The sequence below is a fragment of the Dipodomys ordii genome, unplaced genomic scaffold (assembly GCF_000151885.1).
Source record: "Dipodomys ordii isolate 6190 unplaced genomic scaffold, Dord_2.0 Scaffold35, whole genome shotgun sequence".
Lineage (NCBI taxonomy): Eukaryota > Metazoa > Chordata > Mammalia > Rodentia > Heteromyidae > Dipodomys > Dipodomys ordii.
This window is the reverse complement of record NW_012267251.1, coordinates 5182080-5207505: the sequence shown is the minus strand read 5'-3', so window position 1 is coordinate 5207505 and position 25426 is coordinate 5182080. Positions and strand designations below refer to the sequence as shown.

The following is a 25426-nucleotide window of genomic DNA, read 5'->3' as shown; positions in this document are numbered from 1 at the left end:
AAAAAAAAAAAAAAAGATTAAAGGCTGTGTGTAGAAAGTATAATTCTCCAAAAGACATAGCATTTAAACTTAAAAGGTGGACTAGACACCACTGGCTCACAGCTATAATCTTAGCTACTCAGGAGGCTGAGATCTGAGCATTGTGGTTCAAAGCCCGCCCTCGCAGGAAAGGTTGTGAGACTCTTATTTCCAATTAACTACCAGAAAGAGCAAGAAGTGAAGCTGTGGCTCAAGTGGTAGAGCACTAACCTTGAGCTAAAAAGCTCAGGGACAGCCCCCAGGCTCTGTGTTAAGCTACTGAACTACCCCTCTCCCCCCACAACGAAACAAGTAAATGATGGACTAGTTATGATACATGATTACAACTGAAACTGTCTCATGATTATGTAAATGCATAGGTAAATTATTGCTTCTATTTAAAAGCTTATTATTCTGATTATGGGTTTACAAGGCGATAGCATTGAACACAAATTCAGCAGATTCATATCACAGCTTTGCCTCTCGGTAGCTACACAGTCCAAGCAGATTAATTCATGGGTTATGCTCCTAGTTTTTCATTCAAAAATGAGAACACAGGTGTTTTTCTTAAGATACCTTTGTGAAGATTATATGAGACCGTGTATAACATTCGCATAATGTAAATTCTTCACTCATTAAACGGTCTCAATAACTTTATCACCTCTCTGCTCTTTCTAATGACAAACTCTATTTAGTAAATACCTGGAAAATCATATATGCAAATGAGGCCTCCCACAGTACAATGCAATTGTGAGCAAACGCAGAAGACGCGTAACAAATGACCTCACCTCGCAGAAAGGAGCGATATCCAGCCAGGTTTATCTCCAAACAAGCAGACACACATGTAATCCTAAAAATGTGTGGAAAAGTGGCTTGTAAGCAGTTTACTGTAAAGTAATTAAAGCTTATTTATGTCAAGAGGCCTTGGGAAAGGGAAAAAAAAGAGCATAAACCAATTTGCATCAGCCCATTGCCATCCATCCTGCTTTCCTTTCAATTAACAGAGCAGCAGGTGCCTGCACAGTTGCACAGATAAGCTATTGGGCGGGAGGAGACATTTTTTTGGCTGACCTGCAGGCTCTCTGGTTTGCCTGCTGATTGGGTTCGTACCTCGCTGTACCAATTTCTGAGGTGTTAATTTAACCGTTCCTCTCTGACACGCAGGTCTCGGCCTTGAAAAATAAACTGAAGAAGCAGTCCACAGCTACGGGGGATGGTGTGGCCAGGGCCTTCCTCAGGGCTCAGGCGGCTTTGTTTGGATCCTACAGAGATGCGCTGAGATACAAACCCGTAAGCATTTTCTTTATCATCGTTTTAGTAGACTTTTCAAATGCCTGCTTGGAACGGGGCAGAATGAGGACATCTCATTGTAACAGCACACCTTAAAAAAGTATCAGGACTGTCTTAAAATCCAGTATAATATGCTGTAAAACCTATGCCTACCTCTCCCATGTCTGTCTTTCTTTTCTTTTTTTGATTGTTTTTTTAGTTTTTTTGTGTGCTGGTACTTGGGCCTGAACTCAAGACTCAAGGCCTGGGCGCTGTCCATCAGCGCTTGCATGCATGTTTAAAGCCTTTTACCATATTTGAGCCACAGCTCATCTTCTGACTTTTTGCTAGTTAATTGGAGATATAAGTATCTCACGGACTTTCCTGCCAGGGCTGGCTTTGGACAGCGATCCTCAGACCTCAGACTTCTGAGTAGATAGGATTACAGGCATGAGCCAGTGGTGCCCGATTCTTCCATTTCCTGACTTTTTGTTGCTAGTCGTTTTGGTAACCTTTAGTTAATGTTTCTCACATTCTTTTGCACATCATCCTATTGCAATTCTAAAAATGGAACATTTGCTTCCTAATTAATGAATTGTGTTCAAGCATCTTAAAGCATTTACCTGATTCTGTTAAGATCATTAAGCAATCCAGCAGACCAGTGTATAATTTAATTAATGAGATTAGATATGACAGGTACCAAGTGAAAGTTAAAAAAAAAGTTAGAACTTAAATTTTGTGACGTTTGGAAATACATTGTCTGCCTAATTCATAAGACTTTTCCAAAATGGGCTTATCTATTTAGTATGCCTTAGCTCATTTTGCCATTTAATACTCTGAAATTGATTGTTATATAAAATGACAACCAAGTTTTAAGGTGGTCCAAGAAAGCATCAGACAAATCTGTTTGTTTCTCTCTGTATTACTGATTAAAGTCTGACAGGCTAGTTTTATAAAAGAAAAAAACATTATGACCAGATGACTAAGTTTCAAAGGATAAAAACAGTGAATCAGTAGTAAGAGAAATGATAACATTGCTACTTAATCATTGATGAGCTACTTGCAATCCCAAAGTCTAAATTTTTTTATCTTATTTTAAAACAAGAGTCAATGTGTAAATCTTATTGTAAACCATGAAGCATGAAGCAAACGTGAATCTGTCAGGCTTTCTAAATGGCCTTTTGAATTAGTGGTGCCCACTTAGTGGTTCTCATGGTTTCGAAGGGTAATGGAGATAGTAGAAAGGGTGCTTAAATGCACGGTTGTGTCTGTGGCTGTCTCTAGATAAATATGTGTGTTCGGTTAACAGATTGTGTTAATCAGCTTTCTGTTAGTGTGGCACAATGCCTGAGGATGTCAACTTACAATGAAGAAAGGTTTATGTTGGCTCCCACTTTGGGACGTTTCAGTCCGTGGGTGGCCGGCTGGGTTGTTTTTGGGTTGTGTTGTGGCAGCACCTTCTGAGGGACTGTGAACAAGAGGGAAGTCCCTCCCCTCGTGGCCAGGACATAATAAATGAGAGAAGAAGGGAGTGGGGTCCCCGGATCCATACAGTAGCCATACAGTAACAGGAAGACCACGCACTATTTCCTAAAATACCACGACCTGAGGACTTGTCCACACCACCGCACAGCTCCTCTGTTTGACATGTGTGCGCGTGTTTAAAGCCTTTTAGAATTCGCAGCTATGAGTAAGTTCTGTAGCACATATCTAACATAGGACAGAAATTCTTCTTAATCTCAAGGTCCAGTCCTTCTGAAGATTAGAAATGAACTATCCATACAGTATATATTCCTGCTCAAATTATTTAACAGCACCTAAAACAGAAAATTAAAGAGCCAGGTGCAGTGGTTGACACCTATAATCTTAGCTATTCAGGAGGCTGGGATCTGGAGAATCAGAGTTCAAGGACATTCTGGAGAGACTCTTCTCAATCTTCAAAATAACTAGTAAAAAAAAAAAAGCACACTCGGGGGCATGATTGAAGTCCTAGAGCACCATTATCTGAGCTAGCAGCTTGAGCCAGTGTGAGGCCTGAGCCCAATCTCTATCTCTATGTATGTATGTGTGTATATATTCATATGTATGCATATATATACATATACCACATGCGATGCATGAAATTGTATAATCAGCTTAAATATTGGGGTTTCTGCATATATATGTATATACATATATATGTATACATATATCATAAATGTTTTATGTTAGTGTGTTCATCTGCCTTTCATTACCATAACAACATAATTAACTTAGGAAGCAATATGTGAAAGTATTTAGAAAGTCAAGTTAGTTGAGTTATTAAAAGGTCCAGGTTTATTTGAGCTCACAGTTTTGGGGTCCCAGGCCATTGCTATTTGGCCCCATTTCTTTGGGCCTGTGGCAAGAAATTGGTTGGAGAAGTATCTGGTGGAGCAACCAGCTTGCAAAATGAGCCAGAAAAAGTGAGGAACTGGTGCTTCAGTCCCCTTGCTGGACATGCCGCCTGGGACTGGAGGACCTCGCTTGTGGCCCCACCCGAAGGTTCAACCACCTACCAGTAGCTCCCCCACCCACCAGTAGCTCCCCCTGGCTCCTAACCCAGGGGCCCTTGTGAGAAGGTCAGGGTCCAAGCTATAGCCATCAGCTCTGCCTTGAGTGTTAGCCGGGTGCTGGTAGCTAACATCTGTAATCATCACTTCTCAGGAGGCTGAGATCTGAGGATCCTGGTTCAAAGCCAGCACAAAGATTTCCAAGACTCATATCCCCAATTAACCAGAAAAGAGGCAGAAGTGGAGGTGTGGCTGAAGTGGTAGAGTGAAGAATGCCGGGAGGGCTTGAGGCCTTGACTTCAGGCCCCCGAACTGGCGCACACCGAACAAAACGAATCTAAAGAAAATTTGGAAGCAGTGAACATGATAGGGACCATCCCCTTAGTATATTCACATAATAATACATGTTTCATCTCCAAAAAGAAAATCATCGTTACAAATAGGATCCTTTTAAATGATTGCGTTCGATATTAGTAAGGGACCTTTAGTTAGACATTTGTATGTTATTTGGGTCTCCAGTGATTAAAAGTAAAAGCTAAGCTTCTGACTGTCCAGCTTCTTAAAGGATGGGGAGGGAAAAGCTTTACTGAGTGCTCTAAATGTGTGTGTCCCCGATTGTCCTGCGAGGGACCCGGGGGTAACTTGCCTTTCCTCCTGAAGTGCTAGCCTGCCCTGCCCTCTTCTCAACCTTCCCGAGGCTGCCTTGAGCTTGGCTAATTAAAAATAAACGACTTAGAGAATGAGGATTGGTATGTAATAGGGGCTTTGGTTTGACAAATTGATGAAAGGGTTGTCTTTTGAACTCTTTTGGGGCTCTATTCTTCTGTAAACCTCGATCAGTAAGGAAAGTTGTACTTGGCAACGAAGCTCAGGCTCCAGTGGCTCCATTTGATGCATCTGTAACGGTGTGAGTGTTAACATCGGAGTGGAGCCGTCTCCTCCTCTCCTCCCGCTCAGCTCTATCCCTGCCTGATCCAGCCTTGTGGGCTCCCTTCCTTACCATCCAGGCTTCTGCATGGAGGGGGGGGCCTCTGCTGCGGAACATCTTGTGTGATTCTGGAGTCGCTTTCTGTTCTTTTAATTAACAGGGATAAAATTTCACCTAATTGCTGCAGCTAGAAGGTGGACGCTGTTCACGCAGCGGGGCCTGTGACCTGAGCCTCCTGGGCAGGGAAGTGTCTGTTGTTAGATGACTGGCGATGGTTGTCACTAGGAATTATTTTTCTTATTTCCTTGGTTATAGGAAAGGAAGTGAATTTTTAAAATAATATGTCCACAAGTAATTTATCATCTAGTCGTATGTTCTGAGTGTTCAAATTTAACCAAAATGCTAGAAGGTTCTATGTCTGATTTAGAAAAGCCATTTCTGTTAAACCGTCTCAGGTTACTGGCTCAAAGGAAAATGGGGAATGAGGAAGTAGCTGTATATATTTTTTTCAAGATCTATTAACTTTGGAATAAATGAGTATAATGTGTACAAAGGGAGTATTTTGCTGTTAATAATTCTAGTTTATAATTTGCATAGAAGGGTTTTTTTTCCTGTGCTGAAGTGTCTGCAGGAGAAGAAAGTTTTTTTTTCATAGTTAATAAACTGAGCATAAACTTGCTATATCTTCCATAAAAATAGCATTCTTGAAAGACCCATGCTGTGTATCCTGAAAATCACTTATGTTATTTCCTGTGAGAGCCTGCACCAATTTGAATATTCCCAAGAGAAACCTGACAGCCTTTCAGAGACTTTAAATTTGAAAGCTCTCAGTATGCAGACATTTTTGCTTCATTTGTTTATATTCCTTATATATTGGTGACAGTACATATGAAGTCCAGGTGCATTATGGAACTGCTTGAGTGTACACTGAGTATATAATGATTTGGGATTATATTTCACATTTTTGTCAAGTATCACTTTTTTGGTACCTTACTTTTTTTTTTTCTGGTTTGAGCTCTTCCTAAGTCATGCACCTCCTCCCTGCAGCATAAGATCGAATCTATGTTTTAAATATTTCCTTATTGCGAAGTTTCTGACTTCAGACTAGATAACAGGTGTGAGTCACTGTGCCCGGCTAAAAGTAAACTATTTCTCACCCGTCTGGTTAGAGCATGGAATTGTTTTATATTTTATTTTATTTTTTTTACTATCTGGTGCATATAAGATACCTGGACTGTGCTGATGACTGCCTCCACGTTTAGTCTGTTGCAGTATGGAAAATTGCGGAGCCTCTGGTGGGTACCACGGGGTCTCTGGAGAGCGTTGTAGTAAAAAGGGCAAGGGATGGTGCACACAATGCCAGGATTGGTTTTAATGGAGCGAGTCCTGCCTGTGAACCTGGGTAACACTTTGAGAAGCCCTGCTTCAGATCAGGTGACAGTCTTGTTGATTCCTAATCCCCCCTTCCCTCTCAACTCCAAAATGGTATGCAGTGTAGTTAGCTACATGAACTTAAAAAAAAATCATCTCAACCCTGGTTAAGAGCGTAGGCAGAATTCTTTTTCTCCAGTCATTCAGGTCAACTTGGATTTGAAAGTGCTTGCTTGCTTAGGAGCCATGTGTCAACTGCTTCGGACCGGGCGCCCTCGGATGGCAGTGAATTCAGGCCCCCCGAGAATATCAGCACCAGAACTTTCAGTGTACTGATGCACAAACACATAGAAAAAACCAGAGAGCCCTGACAACAAGCACTAATTTTCATTTCCCTAGAAGAAAATTACAATGTGTGTCTGGATTCTGTTATTATTAGAGATTCTTAGTATACCAACTGTGTTTGATCAGAATATGAAAAGTTAGTTCGAAGATTTACCATGCTTTACGTCCTCAGAAATGGATGCACAAGAAACCAGAGCTTTACTTCCCGCCTTGTGAGGGATGGATAGCATTGACGCAAAGATGCATGAGGATGGAGTTTTTGTGTTAGATCATGCACAACTCTTGAAAAAGATTAAGTTGATTTTAGTATCTTTACCCGTCTCCTTGCCTTGGAATTCTCCGGCACTTTACCCTCCATTACCTCCACCAAAAAAAAAAAAAAAAAGATGTGTGTGTATGTGATAGGAAATCTAAACCTTTCAGTTGCAGGTAGAGGGTTCTATTTGAATTGAACAGTATTTTTCTTCAGTGTCGATAACATTTAGCTCACCTAGATAGCCTGTGTGTTTTAGGGGAAATCTATTACATGGAAATTTAGTAATTGTAGTGATGCAGATGGAACTTCGCTTAGAGCATTCATTTTTTTGGATGGCAAAGGTGTCAAGTGAAGGAACTGTTTTGGAGAGGAGAATGCCAATGAAAGGAGAGATGGAGGGTAGGTGTATATGATCAACACACACACACACACACACACACACACACACACACACACAAATAGAACAAGGAGGACCATAATGTTTTAAAACAATAGGAAGGATGCTAGGAAAGCAGTAGAGTGCATTTGATCATTGTATATCATATGGAAATATCACAATGGGATCTCTTTGTATAATTAACATTCACTATTAACTAATTCAAGCACCGAAGCAATTATTTTTGTTTGAACTGTATTTATTTCTGAAAATTTTTGTGCCCTATTGAAAAAGGGCTTGTTTGCTTGCTTGCCTGCCTGCTTGCTTGCTTGTTGATGGATTAAACATTGATTTACTGGGCTCCTGTTGTAACAATATGATGCTGGAGATACACAGAAAGACAATAGACCTTTGTCTTCAACAGGATTGACTGTTGCTTTTTTCCTTCTACTAGATTGTAGGTTCGAGGGCACTAGTAATGCAGTGCTTTTTGACCATTCAAAATATATCAGTCTAACTCGCTATAATATTTGAACTATGTAATTTTTTTTTTTTTTGCCAGTCATGGTGCTTGAACTCTGGGCCTGGGCGCTATCCCTCAGCTCTTCAGCTCAAGGCTAGCGCTCTACCACTTGAGCTACACTTCCAGTTTTCTGGAGATAGGAGTCTCATGGTCTTTCCTGCCTGGGCTGGCTTTGAACCGCGATCCTCAGATCTCAGCCTCCTGAATGGCTAGGATGAGAGGCATGAGCCACCGGCACCCAGCATAACTATGTAATTTTTTGTTGGGGGTGAGGGAAGGGGAGCTGGTCCTGGGGCATAAACTCAGGGGCCTGGTGCTATCCCTGAGGTTCTTGTGCTCAAGGCTAGTTGCTCTACCACTTGAGGGACAACCCTACTTCCGACTTTTATGGTAGTTTACTGCAGATGAGAGTATTGCCATCTTTCCTGCTCAGGTTGGCTTGAACCAGAATCCTCAGATCTCAGCCTCCTGAGTAGCTGGGATTATAGGTGTGACCTACTGGCGCCTGGCTTTGGAGTGTGTAAATGAAATAAATAACCCTGGTGCTCTTCAGAGCACCGACATTCAGTGTAAGATATATGACGCATTTTGTGTATGTGTGTGGTGTGTGTGTGTGTGTGTGTGTGTGTGTGCTGTGTGTGTGCTGTGTGTGTGTGTGTGTGTGTATGTGTGTGTGTGGTGCCTTGTTAGCTAATGAAAGGGGATGAGAGCATCGTGGTGTCTTCTCTAGTAATTTGTCTGCATTTCTTTAAGTAGAAGTTTTATCCAAGAAGACTTTTTGTGCCAGAGAAAATGTTCGGTATCTGAGCTGCTCAATACTAGCGGTGTATGTGTGCCTTGTGTGCAAAAGAGTTGATAGGAAGTGGACTTTTATTTTACTCAATCTATGTACCCTAATATTTCTACATGACTAGTGGCTGATTTATGGGACAGTGCAGTTCTAGAGCATCATAAAACAGCAGCCCAACTTCACAGATTGTTAGTCTCATTATCTTATTTCATGGTCTCATCTTATTCTCCTAGAGGCTTGTGGTCGGGATGTTGCATTACAGACACCTGTAATCAAAGCCTCACATCTGCCTTGTAGTTGAGTCATAATCCCCTCCAGGTTACATCAGGTGAACAGGCTCCCGGCTTCCTTTTTACTGCGAGGGCGTTCATCTCCATGAGTAGATTGGGGTCATGATAGTAGGCGTGTTTTCGTTTTGATCATAACGTACAGTCTTGGTCGGTGTTGAGTGCACTGATGAAGGGGGTCGCAGGTGGTAGGCATCAGCCGGGAAGTGGTGGCTTTCTGTGCTGCTCACCCAGGAACATGTAGACAAGAGGAATCTGTAGTTGATTTGGAGGGGGAACACCTGTTAGCGCTACCGAACGACGCTTGCTTGACTTAGCACACAAGCTAACTGGAAGCAGATGCCTGGTGGGACTTACCCTAGAGCAGCTCTGATCAGGATTGTATGGCAGTCATGAAGAGAAGGCATAGAAGACTTCTCCATTTAGAAACAAATAGATGATGATTTAAAAAAGGTGAATGACAAATATTGCCCTTGTGCTTTCCCAAGCATGCATCCTATGTTGAAACTCAAAAGTTCAGTCTAAAAATGCCAAGTATTTTTAGGGGGTTTACCTTCTACTCTGAAGTGGTGAAATTAAACAGGTTTAAGAGTGCGTGGGGTGCTTGATTAGAATGTTCTTGTAGAGCACTTTCAGTGCAGACATACCAGGTTCATCCTGAAGTCTGGTTATTGCCTCTACCATCTGTTAGCTGGTCCTGTGCCTCACATGCAGTGGCTTTCCATGCGCCTCCCCAGAGAGACGGGTTCTCTCTGACTGGCCTTTGACTGACGGAACTCTCTGTCTCTGTTAGGGTGAGCCTGTCACTTTCTGTGAGGAGAGCTTTGTGAAGCACCGCTCCAGTGTGATGAAGCAGTTTCTGGAAACTGCCGTCAACCTTCAGCTCTTTAAGCAGGTGAGTGTGGGTCTCTGGATTTTTGGTTCGTAACAGAACAGATTTTTTTTTAATCATTCCAAAACTATATCCAAATCCGGGGGGGTGGGGGTGAGGCGAGGGAATCTCTTCTAGAAATTTTAGGAAATTCTCTCTGGTCTTTTTTATTTGTCCAGAATCATTAGAAAATTCTAGATTTCCCTTTGTTTTTCAAGTCTTGACACATAAACAGAAAAGGTGCTATGTTGTGCTAACTATGATATTGCAACTCAAGGATATTATGTGATAAATTCCCATTAAAAATTCTTCATGAAAACTTTCTAAGGGCGAGGTTTCACTGAGCAGAGATGTATGTCTACAGAAGAAGAAGCAACACGATTAGCATCTTAAAAGGAGTTATTTTGGTATGGTGGATTGATATGATAAACAGAAAAACTAGGACAGTCCCAGGGTAATACAATTTATCAAAGAATTTGTAAAATGAATATTTTATCAACTTATAAAAGTTTGTGTGACTTTTCATGAATTCAAAATTCAGAAGAAAATTATAGGCTTGTGTGTCCTGATTTTTCACCTAGAAAATATAATTGCCCTTAGGAAAAAAAAATTGACATCCAAATACAACTTCAGAAGTTTCACATGTACCTGTTTTTTCATGTGGTGTGATCATAGCAAATCTCTTAGGTTGGTCCATCTTAATTTTTGTCTACATAATTTAAATTATGTTATGAATACCTTTCTCATTCTTCTTGACAGATTTAAGCATCAAATTACCTTTGTGAGATCAGTATTTAGTTCAGACCTATGATATATTTTAAACAGTCCTCCAGATTCGGGTATAAATAGATAATGCTTTCAAGTAGCTGCTCAGATAATTTCTTTTGGCCATCAAGAGGAGAAAATACCATTTAACTTAAACTAACCTTCAAGTTAAATCAATAAATACTAGTTAGTAAAAGTATCTTTATTCTGAGGATGTTTTCTTGCACTGCTGGGGCTTGAACCCAGATCCTTACAGAAGATCTACTACTGAGTTACATACCATGACCTTTATTAGACATTTTTAAACTTAAATGAATCTGATATTAGAAAATACTTTGAGATAATACTATTGTCTTCCAATTTGTGAAGTTTCACATTGAGGAGTAGCAGAGAATTATCCTGTATACAGACTTCGAGGGCCTGTGTTTTAGGATCAGAAATGTCTTGTGAGTTTCCTTTGGAGGAAGCAAGTCTTTTCAAGTTCTCTGTCTCTTGATGGCTTGAAAGCAGTTATTGAATTAATTTGCTGGGTTATAAGTAGGATCAAAACATAGTCCCTTATAAATACTGCAATATTTATAACATTGACTTGACAGTGTAACAGCACAGTGCCAAGATTGTCATCCAACCTATGCACGTTGAGTTAAATACTCGAACCTCTCAGGTCTTTTTTAGTTATCCAGAAGAGATCCTACCTTCCATTGTCAAAAATAAGTTGTAAAGATCAAATGATAGACAGGTTAAGGATTGAATGGGTGAGTAGCATATCTCACTATTTCCCTTTGATAGTCAGTTTCTGTAATTAGATTCTTACCATTTGATAAAATGAATAGAGTCGATTTTGCTTGCATGGTGCATTGAAAAGTATTCTTTAGAAGTCATGTGGAATTGGTTTAAAATCTTGAATTTATTACTCAATAGCTATACGTTCATGAGTATATGTCTAGTTTTTTTAAAATAAAAGCTAGGCATGTTACTACTAAGCTCACAGGACAGTAATAAAAGTTCATGTGAAGTAACATGTACACTCAGCATGGCACCTGGTACTTTGCTCAATAAATTTTAGTGTCTGCTTCATTCTTAGACAAATTCCATTAAAACCTACAAACAAATACAACTTCCTAGAGACGTTGAATGTAACAATGAAAATGGTCAATGCCGGCAGAGCCCCGTGCGCTGACAGCTTGAGTGGGTTTACGGGGAAGATCTGCTGTCCTCCAGGACCTTGCTAACACACGTACCTCTTACTTAGGAAAGTGATACTTGAAGATGCTGCTGGAAAGGTTTAAAGGATTCTATGTGAAAGAGTTTTGTCTTCTAAAAAAAAGTCAGTTAATGAAAATATTTATTGACACAGACGGATGCTCCAAGATGCTCCGAGGCATTGATTTATGATCCACGTTAGGTCTAACACTGCTCGGAGTGTGCCTTGACTTACTGATGTTTTTGCTTCCAAATGGACAGGACTTGGGCCCAGGAGAGCAGCATTTGGTTCTAATGAAATAATCAAACTTTTCTGATGATGTGGGTAGAGTAGGACCCAGAAATACTCTGTCTACCGAAATAATTTAAAATGCAGGAGCACATGCTACAAAGCTGGGATGAGTAAAGCAAAAGTAAACAAGAAATAACGTGTCTCCTTTCTACCCGAGCCCTGGGAACTGCAAGAAAACGCAGGGTCATCAACATACAGGGAAACAAATCAAGAATGAGAAAGAACAGGAGTAGTAGGCAGAGAACATGAGCAAAGACTTAAAATATTGGGATTATCAGAAATCAAATATAACCATGTTTAAGATGTTGAACAGAAGAGAAAAAACTTTATAAATGTTCAGGAGCAGCAGCTTTAAATAATGTACACCTGGTGGTCAGAGGTAGCAAATAAGTTTCTCTTGAGGAAGTATAAAATAATGGAAGTTAAAGGAAATAGATGGGGTTAGCTTCAGATGGAAATGGAGAGACATTTTATGAGCTGAAGATATATCTAAAATAGAAATGACCCCCAAAAGGGTTCACAGACAAGAGATGGACCAAGGTGGTTAGTGCCGTGGAGAATCTGGAGGGAGGGTATCCCAGATCCATGAAATGAAGGACAGGAAGTGGGCAGGAAATGGAGCAGAGAACTTAGCAGTTGACAGGAAAGTGCCAGAACCAGTGAGAACTTAGGAATTCATGAATTTACGAAGGCGTACAAATTGAATGAACACAAAGAAACCTAAGCCACGTCCAGTCTATTCAGCTGTAGCACACTCAGGAAGTGTTTACACGAATAGTTACTCTCATGACATAAATGTGGCAGCACAGTGATGACATGAGTGAACTGCTATAAATCTGAACGTGAATAAGGGTGCGGGTGTCACTGAAGAGGGTGTATGATAATGCTAGTCCAGTGCTACGCTCATGCGAAAGCAAAGCTGAATGAGCTGTTTAAGTAAATATGTACATGCAATAAAAAAAACCCAAAGAAAGTAAAAAGGGGGGAAAAAAAGAAGAGAAAAAGCCCAGCTTAAAGGGACCATGGGCTTTTCTGTGGAGATGGAGCACAAGAGAGAGAACTTGCGCGGGGAGGCGACCTGCTCCTGGCTTAACACTTTCTCTATTGAAATTGAGTACGTTTTCTAGTTTCATTTAAAAAGTTTTAACTGTCAAATCATGGCACTTTTTGCTGATGAGGGACGATGTGATGGTTTATATATAAATGTATATGCACACATACACACACATATATGTATACATAGACATTGTATAAGATTATTTCAAGCTAACGAACCAATCTACCTCTAGCATCCTTTTATTGGTCAGGTATATATATATATACAGTCTGTGTAAAATCCCACCACACCACTCTGCCATATATATACACATATATATGTGTGTGTATATATACATACATATATATATATACATGCATACATATATTGCAATTTTGAAATCATTGCATTTTATTATGCACCTGGGTAGCAGGTCCTATAAACTCCCTCTTGACAATCTGATCATCATCTTGATGATGGCTTCTGATCATCATCTCCCTTTCCTGAGTCCACAGAGGAGCTGGTCTTGGACAAAGTACATACAACCGCCCAGCCATGCTTCATCATCCTTACTAAAATATTAATTCCTTAAACGACTACTATTGGAGTTAATTTTAACTCTCCTGGGTTAGGCACTACTAAGCTGTGTTTCCCTTGGCAGTTAACTTCTTAATCTCTTTGAGCCTCAGTTTCTGCCTTTGTGTCAGGCGTCAGACTAAAAGATGACCAAGCTGGAGATACCTTTGGCTCCAGCATTCCATGATACTGTGAAGTAAACACGGAGCTCAGGGGCTGATAGTGGCGTCCATTTGGATGAATTCCTCTTCAGATAATGGATTTGGAAGGAATCCCAGAGATAGTTCCTTCAGACCTCACCTCTGACATCACCGTCCTTTCTTAGCTAGCAGCTTTAGAAAGACTCCAGCCACTCCTGAGGCTCTTGTCTTCATTTTACACTACACCCATCCAGCACAGGACGTGATATTCTCAAGTATAATGTTTGTCATTAAATCTATGGGGAGGCTAGTTTTCTCTGCTCATTCCATTATAGGCTTCTTTGGCTCAGGACCAGGACTGAGTTTACTCTATGAGTCCTCCAGCATGGTTGTTCTTGCTCAGTATTGCTTTGACCTTGGGGGTGCATTTTTAGATCCATATACATTTTAAGATTGTCTATTTCCATGAAAAATGTCTCTGGAAGTTTGGTGAGGATTGTGTGGAATCTGCATATGCTTTGGTTGTATGGATAATTTTTATAATACTAGTTTTTCAGATCCATGAACATGGAATGTCTATTTATTTATTTATTTATTTTTCAATCTGTTCACAAATATTTTATACTTTTAGATGTATATATCTTCAACCTCTGGTTAAATTTTTCTTAAGTATTTAATGTTTTTAATGAGATTGTAGTTGGACTTATTTTGCTGATTTTTAAAATATGTGATACCAGCCACTAATTTATTTCCTATTGCTTTATTTTATCACTGGCCATCTTTATGAGAAAGGCTAATATTTGACTTATTATACCATGTTTGCTTATATTCTCTGACATATTAATGTTTTCTTGAGACCTTGGAAATTTTTACTGACTTTTAAAGATTGTTAGCATATTAAAATAGTATGAGATTTTGTATATTCACTTTGTACTCCCTACATTACTAAATTGGTTTATTAGTCAATTTTTAAAATAAAATTTATAGGGTTGCATAGATAAGATGTTATCAGTGATCAGACAATTTGATTCCTAACTTTTTCCTATTTGGATGATTACCTGTTTTTCTGGTGACTACTTTCTTTTTTTTTTTCTTTCTTTTTTTTATTGTGAAAATATTGTACAGAGGGGTTACAATTACATGGGCAAGATAATGAGTACGTTTCTTATCAAGCATTATAGCCTCCTCGTTTGTTTCCCCTTCCCATCCTTCCCATCCTCCCCCCCCACCCCCCCGATCCTCCTCCCCCCACCCTTGGTGACTACTTTCTTTATATCATGTTGAGTAGAAGTATTAAGGGTATATTCCTTCTTGATTTTAGAAGAAAAGCTTTCAACTATTTACCTTTGAATATGGTTAATAACTGGGTTTGACATATATGGTCTTTCTTGGGTCAAGGTGCATTGTTTTTTTTACCTAATTTGTATTAGGTTTTCATCGTAAACCATGTTGAATTTTGTCTGTTGCTTTTTCTCCCTCTGTCATGTGGCCTTTGTCCTTCCATTACTTGATTATTGTATATTTAGGCATCTTTGTGTCTTTGATTATTTGATCATAGCGGATGGTACTTTTAGTACGCTGTGAATTTGGCTTACTAGTATTTTGTCTTCTCTATTCATTAGAATTACTGGGTATATATGTAAGTATGTATGTATTTATGTGTTGTATATGGTGTATATATATGTTTATATGTGTATGTAAGTATGTTTGTGTGTATGTATGTGTATATATGTTTATATGTGTATGTATGTATGTATGTATATATGTATGTATGTATGTGTGTGCATTAACTTCTGGCTTTGGTGTGAGATTATTGCTGGCCTCATAAATGAATTTGGAGTTTTCTCCTTCTCTTCAACTTGTAGGAAGTGAGAAGAATTAATGGCAGATTTTAATTTATTGCTTAAATTCCCTTTAATTACTGGCCTTTTCGGATATTATGTGATTTGTTGTACACAGTGCTCTTATATTCCTTTTGTATTTTGGTGGCACCAGTTAAAAGGGCTCTTTCATGTCTGATTTTTATTGACTGGAGTCTTCTCTCGTTTTTCTTAGTCTAGCTAAAGAGTCGTCAATCTTACTATTTTTTCTAAAATGTGATTCTGAATTTTATTGATCTTTTCTGTGGTTTTTCTAGACTCATGTATTTCTACTCTGATCTTTATTCCTTCTTTCTATTACTTTGGTCTTGGCTTTTTCTTTTTCTTTTTCTAGTTCCTTTTGTTTATTGAGACATTTCCCCTATTTTATTGTAGATACTTATTGCTATAACTTGCTCTATAGAACTGCTTTTGTTGTTACCCATAAGTTTTCTGGTATGTTCTATTTTCATTTTTCTCAAGATTTAAAGAAACAACTAATTATTTCTTTTGCACTTTGTTTATTCAGGAATATGTCATTTAATTCAAAAGTATTTGTGAAATTTTCAATTCTTCCTATTAGTGATCTCTGGTTTTATTTATTTGTGTGTGTGTGTGTGTGTGTGTGTGTGTGTGTGTGTGTTCAGAAAAGCAACTTAATTTCAATCAAGGTTTGTTGTAACTTCTTTTATGACCTAACATCTATTCTGGAGTACTGGGTACTGGAGCAGGATGCTTAGATCTTACCTTTTTGGAGGGGAAAGTCTGAAGGTGTTTGTTAGGTTGATTTGGTTTAATATGTAGTTGAAATCCAGTATCTCAGATTCCTATTCTAACAAAACTCTATTTTCTGGCTTCTACTTCTCTGGTACATCTCCAAATATTCTTGCTTGAACTGTTCTGAACTGTTCGGTATTTGTTCTCTGGGAACTGTTTCCTGTCTTCGTGGTTCTGAACCTGCATTGTAACAGAGCCTTAGAATATTGAAAGAGTAAATGACCATAAATTATGAATGAATAAAATAACATTTATTAAATACTGACTTTATACTATATACCGTTCAGGTGATTTATCTAGGTTAATTCTCAAGATTTCCACCCGATTTGCTGCTGTTTTGCCAGGGTATAAAACCAAATTGCAGAAAGCAATTGTATCTAGAAAGCCAATAATATGTCCCTCTAGGAAAAAATTAAAGAAAATGCAAGCATGCAAGGGTACTTACTTTTTAAATACCCTCTCTTTATATTTTTCAACTTTCTCTGAGAGTCAGATGTGATATTCATTTTTTTTCCTATTCTTAGCCTCTGATATTTTTGTCTTTTCCTTTCTCCTTATCCTTTTGGATTTGTTACCTATACTAGTTGTTCATTTTGGGCTTCCTTTTGAATCACAGACTCTTTAATGGCCTGGATCGTGTTGTAAGCACTGCTAGATCCTAACATCTAAAACATAGTGGCCATTTAATAGTTGAAAAAAGGTTAAAATAAAAGCTCTGAGTGCCACACCTCTTTAGAAGGCTGACACCTGAATGTGTTACATAGTGAACATCCTTGCGCTCCTTTCCGGTAACAGAGCTGTGGGAGTCAAGTGTGACGGGCTCAAACAGAGCCACGTGAACAGTTTCCGACGTGAGTCTCGCGTGGTGCGCTGGGTGGAACGGAGGTTGCGTGAGACTCTGAGTGCACACTGTGTCCGGCCATAGCTCACCTCCCTGACCTGACAAAATCCTGGAGCAAAGGAGCGCCTCTCAAGCCAGAGCTTTGCCTTTATGTTAGCTAGAAATTTTGGAGGATTTTAGAAGGTTTTAACACAGGTAGCAAATTGCCATCAAATGTCTCATTTTCCTATTAATCTCCTCGTGGTCACTGCCCCTGGTGTGTAAGGTACAGCTAAGATCAGCACACGCACTGCCAGCACCGTCAGGCTGAAGAACACAGCCGTGGTGGGAACTAGCAAGCACTGGAGATAGGTGGAATGAGGGATGGTAATTACTGGAAGCACCTATTTCACCACAGGGGGAAAAAAGAATAAAAACAGACAGAGACAGGGACGATCTGGAGACTTAATGGTGGAAGGCAGGCAGGCAATACTGCCTCATAACAAAACATTCTGCTTATTTTCTCAGCATTCTTTGTTAAGTGATTTCAATGAGCACCCCAAAACATGTCCCTGAGACCCTGGTAAACACGCACATTCTTGACTCTCATCATCAAAATGCATGATTGATGCAAGACCCAGCAAAACGCCACAGTCACCCGAGTGCTTTTGATTCCCTCTCATTTGTCAGTAAAACCTGAGCGCCTGCTGTATGCCGGGCAGTGTCCTACCTGGGAGGGGTCAGGAGAAAGAAAGAACGAAGCCCTGCCTCAGAATAAGAAATGTAAGGGGAAACGAAGAGACAGTGCATTTACGTAATGATAACCGGTGAGCGTGAGCACTGTTGAAATGTCATGGAAAGGCAGTTTGAGGGGCGTGGGGGGGGGGAGAGGGAGGATGTAATTGGACGTGGCGGGGCAGTTAAGCAGAGGTGAGAGTGAAGACGTGGGGAAAGCTTTCTGTACTTTAGGTGAGAAATGCATGGCCAGATGCGGGCAGGAGAAACACTGGATTGGAAACATGAGTTTAGCCAGGTACAGGAGGCCCATGCCTGTAATCCTTAATGAGTGGCTGAAATCTAAGGATCACAGTTCAAAGCTAGCCTTGGCATGAAAGTCCACGAGGCTCTGATAGCCGATTAACCACCAAAAAGCCAGAAGTGGAGCTGTGTGACAAACTTCCACAGGGTCAGCTAAAGAAACGCTAAGTTCAGGATGAGGTTTTAGATGTTCAGGAGGAATATCTGTTGATAAGGCAGATGGATAAAGAAGGCAGAGGAGGAAATTGGACTTGAGATTAAAACCCCCCAAACACTCAGCCACAAGCAGTATTAAAGCTATGAGGCTGCAGACCATCGGACCAAGGAGGGAGAATAAACAGAAATCACTGAGTCTGAGCAGGAGAAACAGTGGAGGAGCCCGGGCGTGGCGGGGGGGGGGGGGGGGGGGGATGGATGGTTACGCCACCTGCATGGATGGCTCGCGTTCCCCTCGGGGGGGGGGGGGGGGGGGGTCGGAGGTAGGACTGACGCCAGGAGAGGGTACTTCATCTTAGCACCAGTGCAGAAGGGAGGGTGCACCGTGCTGAGTGCTCAGGACAGCGGAGTTGCCATCTGGACTCCTGGGCTTGGTAACAGAGCCCTGATGATTACAAGAACAGTTGTGCTGGCATGGGGAGGTGGGAACGCATGGAAGCCCAGGAAGAGGGAACACGGAGGCAGAACCACTGGCAGCTTTGGACCTCGTCAGAAAGACCCATAGAAACGGATACAGATCAGGTAGTGGGGTAAGGAGAGACAGGAACACAGACCTGGCTGGGGGCAGAGCTGGCGGACCAGACTGGCGGAGCATCGTGGCACCAGGCAGGCCTGGTAAGGACAGGCCGGCCGGACTCCCTGGCCTCGCCACTCCCTGGCCTCTCCCTGGCTCCTCGCCCTCTCTGCCTCCTCCTCCTCCTGTCTGGAAGTGCTGGCTGCGCCCTGACCACGCACTTGAAAGTGAAGCTGGCTCCCCCTCCCACCGCTGCCCTGCGTTATTTGCTTCTCGTGCAAGACATCACCTTCTCACATTCTGCAGAGTTTATTAATTTTCCTCCGTCACGCCCTCCCTCGCTGCTGTAGACCTTTTACTGTCATTATAAGGGTGTTCATTTTTGCCTGTTTTATTCATTGCCATGGCCAGGCATCTAGAAAAAAAAGTGTCTGCAGTGTAATAATGATTCACTTAACTATTAGTTCAATGGGCCAGCTGATTGGCTTGGTAAACATCAAGTTGAGTGGGCTAGATTTGGTGGGTTTGGGGTTTTTTTTGGTGGCATTAGGGTTTGAACTTGACACTTCTTTTTCTTTAGTTCTTACTTTTGTTATACTCTCCTATTTTGTGCCAGGACCCAGCCTCAGACCACGGTCCTCTTACCAGGGCCTCCCACAGGAACACATCATCATGGTTAGGTTTGGGGATGAAATGCTGGAAATGCCCTGCCTGGTGCAGGAGGGAAAGCAAGCATAGAGGGAATGGTGCTGTGGCTCAGCGTGAGAGAGCACTACCCCTCAGTGCTCAGGAACAGCTCCTTAAGGGAAAGATAATCCCCACGGGGCAGTAAACCACGTACTCAAGCGTCTTCTATCTGTCTAGCCAAACGTATTCCTGGGGATCAGTGTTAGTATATGTATAGTGCAGCCTGTGTGTCGGTAAGCCGCTAGCATTCTTCTGCTGTGTGTATGCTGGCTCTGGGGGTTGAACTTGGGGCCCTATGCTCTTCTTGAGTTTTTGTGCTCAAGGCTTGTGCTCTACTGCTTGAGTCACAGCTCCACTGCGGGCTTTTGGGTGGTTAATTGGAGATAGAATCTCATGAACTTTCTTCCCCAGTCTGGCTTTGTACTGTGGTCTTCAGATCTCAGCCTCCTGAGTAACTAGGATTACAGCTGTGAGCCATCACAGCCATTACAGCCCAGCTGTAATCATTCTTTTATTCTTCTAAGAGCAAAACACTTCCATTGTATGTACATCGGTAGATGTCTGGCTGTTGCTGACAGGATTGCCAGTGATCATTCATGGACTTGTGGTGTGTTACCAAATGACTAATTTCTGTTGGCTTGAATGGCTGAATCAGTAGTTACTCATGCTCAAAGTGCACAATCCCTAAATACTTTGGGGATTTATCTCTTTTTCTGACTTGAACTATTCCACTCGTTTAATAAAAGTGGGTGGATTATATTTGGTAAACACAAAGTTGAAAACCTTTTAGAAAGTCTTATTCCCACAATCTTTTAGTTCAAATTAAGTCCTTTAAAAGGGAGGCTTGGCTCATTCTTCTCGCCAGTAATGCATTACTTTAAACTTCTCGTTTTGCTTTCACCTTATGTTTGAAAAGATGATAATAGTCCATCAAATTAGATCACTCTAATTTGATTTATACTGCTTGTGCTGAGATGTGTTCAAATCTAATTTTCCATTTGATTTAAACTGTCTTATTTCAAATTTTTCATTTGTTATTCACAGCAACATACCAACATGATGCTGCTGGCTTTGATCTCAAGATAGAATTGAATTATTTGATTCTGTACGTTGTAATTGTTTACTTCACACGTAGGTAATGGTGTGTCAGCATTTTTCACGATAGCTGCTGTTTCAGTACACTTCAGTCAGTAGTATTTATTCAATGCACACTGCTTGTCAAGAATCCAGCGGTGGGGCTGGGAAGGTGGCTCAGAGGTAGAGCGCTTGCCTCACATGCATGAGGCCCTGCGTTCAATTCCTCAGCACCACATAAGCAGAAAAAACCAGAAGTGGTTCTGTGGCACAGGTGGTAGAGTGCTAGCCTTGAGCTGAAGAGCGGAGGGACAGCGCCCAGGCCCAGAGTTCAGGCCCATGACCGACAAAAAAAAAAAAAAAAGAAAGAAAAGAAAAGAATCTAGCAGTGTAGCCCAGTGGCAGAGTGACAGCCCTGGCTTCCGTACCTACCACAGAAACATCAGCAAAAACCACTTACCAGTGTCTTTACCAACCATTTGCCAGACTTTTTTTTTTTGGCCAAACAGAGCAATGCACTGTTCTGCCCTCAGAAAGCTGAGCAAGAGCAAGAGCCAGGAGAGGTGGGGTGACTGGAGGGGGGCGCTACAACTTAGCCTCACTCGGCGCCAGCAATTTGGGATCTTCATATCTTTTGAGTTAGCTTTTACAAAACAACATCACTCATTCCCGTCCCTGTCTTGTAGAAGGGGAAACAGAGTCCCGAGGGGAGGATTTGCTTGAGATCATCAAGCCAGTTACGCAGCGGGGTGGTGGTGCTGGCTGGGAGGTGCTCAGCTCCACATGCCTTGCTGCTTTAGGAAACCTCTCTGCCGCGCATGCTGCAGGTGTCTCTCTTCCCAGAATTCTTGATCGTGAGAGCAGCTCAGGTTCTGAACAGCCACAACTTCTTTTTTGCCTACTCATCTTAGACGTTTTGGTGAAGAACATTTTATGTAATCAAAATGGTTAGACAACATCTCTGGGTTCATTTATCACTTCTTAATTTTGATCCGTAAGAGAATCTCATCTGAAAGTCTCAGACCTGGCATCGTTAGTATGATTCATTACCTTAAGTTGGCACCCAAGGAAGACTCTGTTACTCTGTATAAGCTCTTTGAGAGGTTTCTCTAGTGACCATTCGAATAGAAAACTGGTGGAAGATTTTTTAAGTCAAGCTGCTTGATCTTTTTGATTTATTTATTTATTTTTTGGGTCCAGTTGTGGGGCCTGAACTCTGGGTCTGGGTGCTGTCCCGCAGCTCTTCAGCTCAAGGTTAGCACTCTACCACTTGAGCCACAGCGCCACTTCTGGCTTTTTTCTTTTTTCTTTATGTGGTGCTGAGGAATCGAACCCAGGGCCTCAGGCATGCAAGGCAAGCGCTCTACCACTGAACCACCTTCCCAGCCCCAAGCTGCTTGATCTTAATTGAGTGAAAAATGTGGATTGCTAGGATTAAAAAGTACCATAAGATTTAATTATTTTAAGCTTTTATGAATAAATTTTCAGTTCTATCCTGCAAAAAAAAAATCTTTGCTGTTATCTCCTGCATTCACCTTCATCATCATGCGTCAATTCTAGTTGCCAACAACATTAAAACTAAACAAGGGCCAGTAACACATAAATATTTTAAATATGGCAGGGATAGTAATATATAAATATTTTAAATTATGACAGGGCAACAGTGGCTTGTGCCTATAATCCTAGCTACTCAGGAGGTTAAGATCTGAAGATTATGGTTCAAAGCCAGCTTTGGTAGGAAAACCTGAGAGACTCTTTAACCATCAAAAAGCCAGAAGTGGAGCTGTGGCTTAAATGGTAGAGTGCCAGCCTTGAACCAAAAGAAGCTCAGGGACAGTGCCCAGGCCTTGGTTGCAAGCCCCAGGACCAGCACAAAAATAAATAATAATAAATAATAAATCATTGGTGCTGGGTGCTAGTAGCTCATATCTGTAATACAAGCTACTGGAGAGGCTGAGAGTGTTGGAATTGTTTTGTGGCCAGCTTGGTCAGAAAAAGTTGAAAAGACTTCATCTCAATGAAGAGCTGGGCAGGCAGAGCGTGATTCTCGCTGCCAGGATCACCCAGGTAGGTGATCCTTATTTGAAAAATAAGTAACAAGAATCTAGACTGTCCTCTCAGGAAGCATGAGGCCCAGAGTTCAAACTGCAGAAATGCCAAAAAAACAAATCCAGAATCATGATTGATTTCCCTTGGGGTTGGAAATCCTAACGGTGGTATTTTTCAGATGCGTTATAGATGGCAGCGTGTGGGACATGGGATATGTTGGAGGAGGGGCGGGCGCCTCCGGGCTCTGTCTGGAGATGGAGTTCCACATCCTTAGGACAGCTTCTCTTCCTCACTCCCCTCTCTTTTGTAGGTTCCCTGGAAGAACTTACTTTCCACCACCCTCTCCGCGTCCAGGCCACGTGTCTTTGCTTCCCTCCATTCAATGGAAATTTTTGCTTATTCCAGAATTTGAAAAGTTGTGTTTATTTTATAGTTAACTGGCTAGAATTACCTGGTGCCCTTAGGACAGCCTACTAGTACGTGTTATTTCACTGGAGGTAAATGTTGGTCTCCTGAGTAGCGGTGGCTGACAGTCGTGGATACTTCCAGAGAGGGGCGCTGTGGCAAGAACAGTCTTCGGCCACGCCCTGAGGCCTCCCGAGCCAGGCTCCCCGCCTCCTCCCCCCTGCCTGGCGGCGGCAGCACTTCAGGCTGACTGTTCGCAGTCTGTGCCCTTAGCCGCCTGCCCCGGCAGCCAGGCCCTTGCCTGTGCCCAGGTGGCCAAGCATCTGTCCTTTGTACTGCCAGAGAATCTTCCTGTATAAACCCACATGTGGATGCACCACAGCATGCAAAAGCAGATGAAAACATCTGCTGTGCATATTTTGATGGAAGTAAAAATTTTAATACTTTAGAACATGAAAAATTAACATTTACTACTTTTTCATTTTCAGTTTATCGATGGTCGGCTGGCAAAACTAAATGCAGGAAAGGGTTTCTCTGATGTATTTGAAGAAGAGATCACTTCAGGTGGTTTTTGTGGAGGTAAAGACTGTTTTACAGTACGCTCTCCATTTTCTAAATAACATCTTGATCTTATACTTGTGTTTGATTGTGTATTTCACCAACAGCTACTTCTTATCTGTCTCCTAGCTAGACACTAAGTGCATATCACTTTGCATGATTTCTGTTATGAAGGCAGTGTGAAGGTCTCATGAATTTGTGTCTGCTCAATTAATCTCTTCATTTTATTGGAAATAAATAGCACAGAAGACTAGTTGATTTGAAGCCATTAGCCTTTCCTCCTGAACTACAGCACCTGCTATATGGCTATGATGTCTATGACTATGTTTTTTTTTTAAAAAAATGAGGTTATGACAGAAATAGAACATTGTAATATAATCAGAAAGGAAATCTAAAAGGAAATATTTGAACAGCACAATTCATACCTATTAGGGTATTATTAATCCAGAAATCATTACCTGTTTATCTTTGTAAACTACTGCAGCCTTAGGAAAGTTTTATCTGCCACTCTATACATATAATCACTCCTTCAAATGTAAATATTTAGTGTTATAATCATGTCAGTAATTGATGATTTATGACTTGACACTTGTTTCTCAATTCTAGTGGGTGGTCCTGGCTTGCAGAAATTTGTTTTGCCTAAGTCTTGAAATGTCCTGTTGGTTCATTTGTTTACTTATTCATTCACTCAGCCAGTGCTGAATGCTCAGTATTCTCGGTGCTGGTATCTCAGTGAACATCTTCCATCTTCCTGCGTTCATTTTGAATTGGAACAATAGTACTGCTATTTTCCTGTTTGGTGTGTATTTGTTTTGAGAGCAGTTCTTAAATCTCTATGCGTGCATTTGCTAGATTTGAAATACAGTACAGGAGAAGGGAGTTAGCAGCTGTACAGTCTCCACTTTTAAGTTTTCTTTTGGAGCAGTGCTTTAGTTTCCACACCATAAAAACAGAAGGCATTAGAGAGGGGTGATTTTTCTCGTGAAAAGGGCGAGCTTGGCGGGTGTAGACTCACGGTGCAGGTGCGCTGTGACCTGCTGGGTCGCGTGGCTTTTCACGGACAGCACCAGGTGTGGCCAGCCCTCAGCGTCTCCACCTCAGCCCGAGAGACACCCACGGAGGCCCAGCTACTCGCTGTCCTCAGCTCTTTGGTTAAAAAAAATAGCTTCAATGGGATTCTGGTGTTAAAATAATGCTTCTTTACTTCTTAACTCAGACAAGCAAAATATTGTCAGCTTATGGACAAATGGCTTGGGGCCTAAATTCAGCATTTACATAACTGCTGTCTCATTATCTTTATGACCCGTGGGGCAGGTAGCTTTTGTAGAATTGAAGATGACATCTTGTGACAGTAATAGGGTAGAACTATGATCTTTTTGTACAGTTAAACTCTCTCACGGTAACCATTGGTCCACATACCTCTGTAATAGAGGTAGATGACTTTTCGAGTATCGAAGAGGGTAATAGACTTTTTCTAACTAAAGATCTATTATTTTAAAAAAGAGTAGGGGACATGATCATTGAGTATTGTCTGATGGCTGCTTTTAGTAAAAATAGTCCCCATTGCTTGGTTGTTCTTTATTATAGTGAAAGGGCTCATCCATTTTAACTTATGGGAGCAAATGTTTATGCAAAAGAAATGCCTAGTTAAACATCTTTTAGTTTCAGTGAATAAAAGAGTTCCTTAAAAATGTGTTAAAGTGTTATTTTTAGCTGTATTTTAGATTATGTTAGTGATAAATAGAAACTATTCTTAGAACAAAATAAAGCATAAGTTATTAGACTTTGAAATAAGCAAAATGAACAATCTTAATAAAATTTTGTAATGCTTTTCTAACAGCTAATTAATTAG

The 25426-nt window shown here is 41.0% G+C and overlaps 1 protein-coding gene across 1 annotated transcript in view; it reads left to right on the top strand.

Moving 5' to 3' along the window:
- The window catches only part of Dennd1b (DENN/MADD domain containing 1B), a 177147-nt gene that overhangs the window by 125701 nt on the left and 26020 nt on the right, over nucleotides 1–25426 (top strand). Inside the window, exons 14-16 of the mRNA XM_013017299.1 lie at nucleotides 1183–1308; nucleotides 9488–9589; nucleotides 23505–23595. Coding sequence (XP_012872753.1) covers nucleotides 1183–1308; nucleotides 9488–9589; nucleotides 23505–23595 — 319 coding nt within the window. The remainder of the gene's footprint in view (nucleotides 1–1182; nucleotides 1309–9487; nucleotides 9590–23504; nucleotides 23596–25426) is intronic.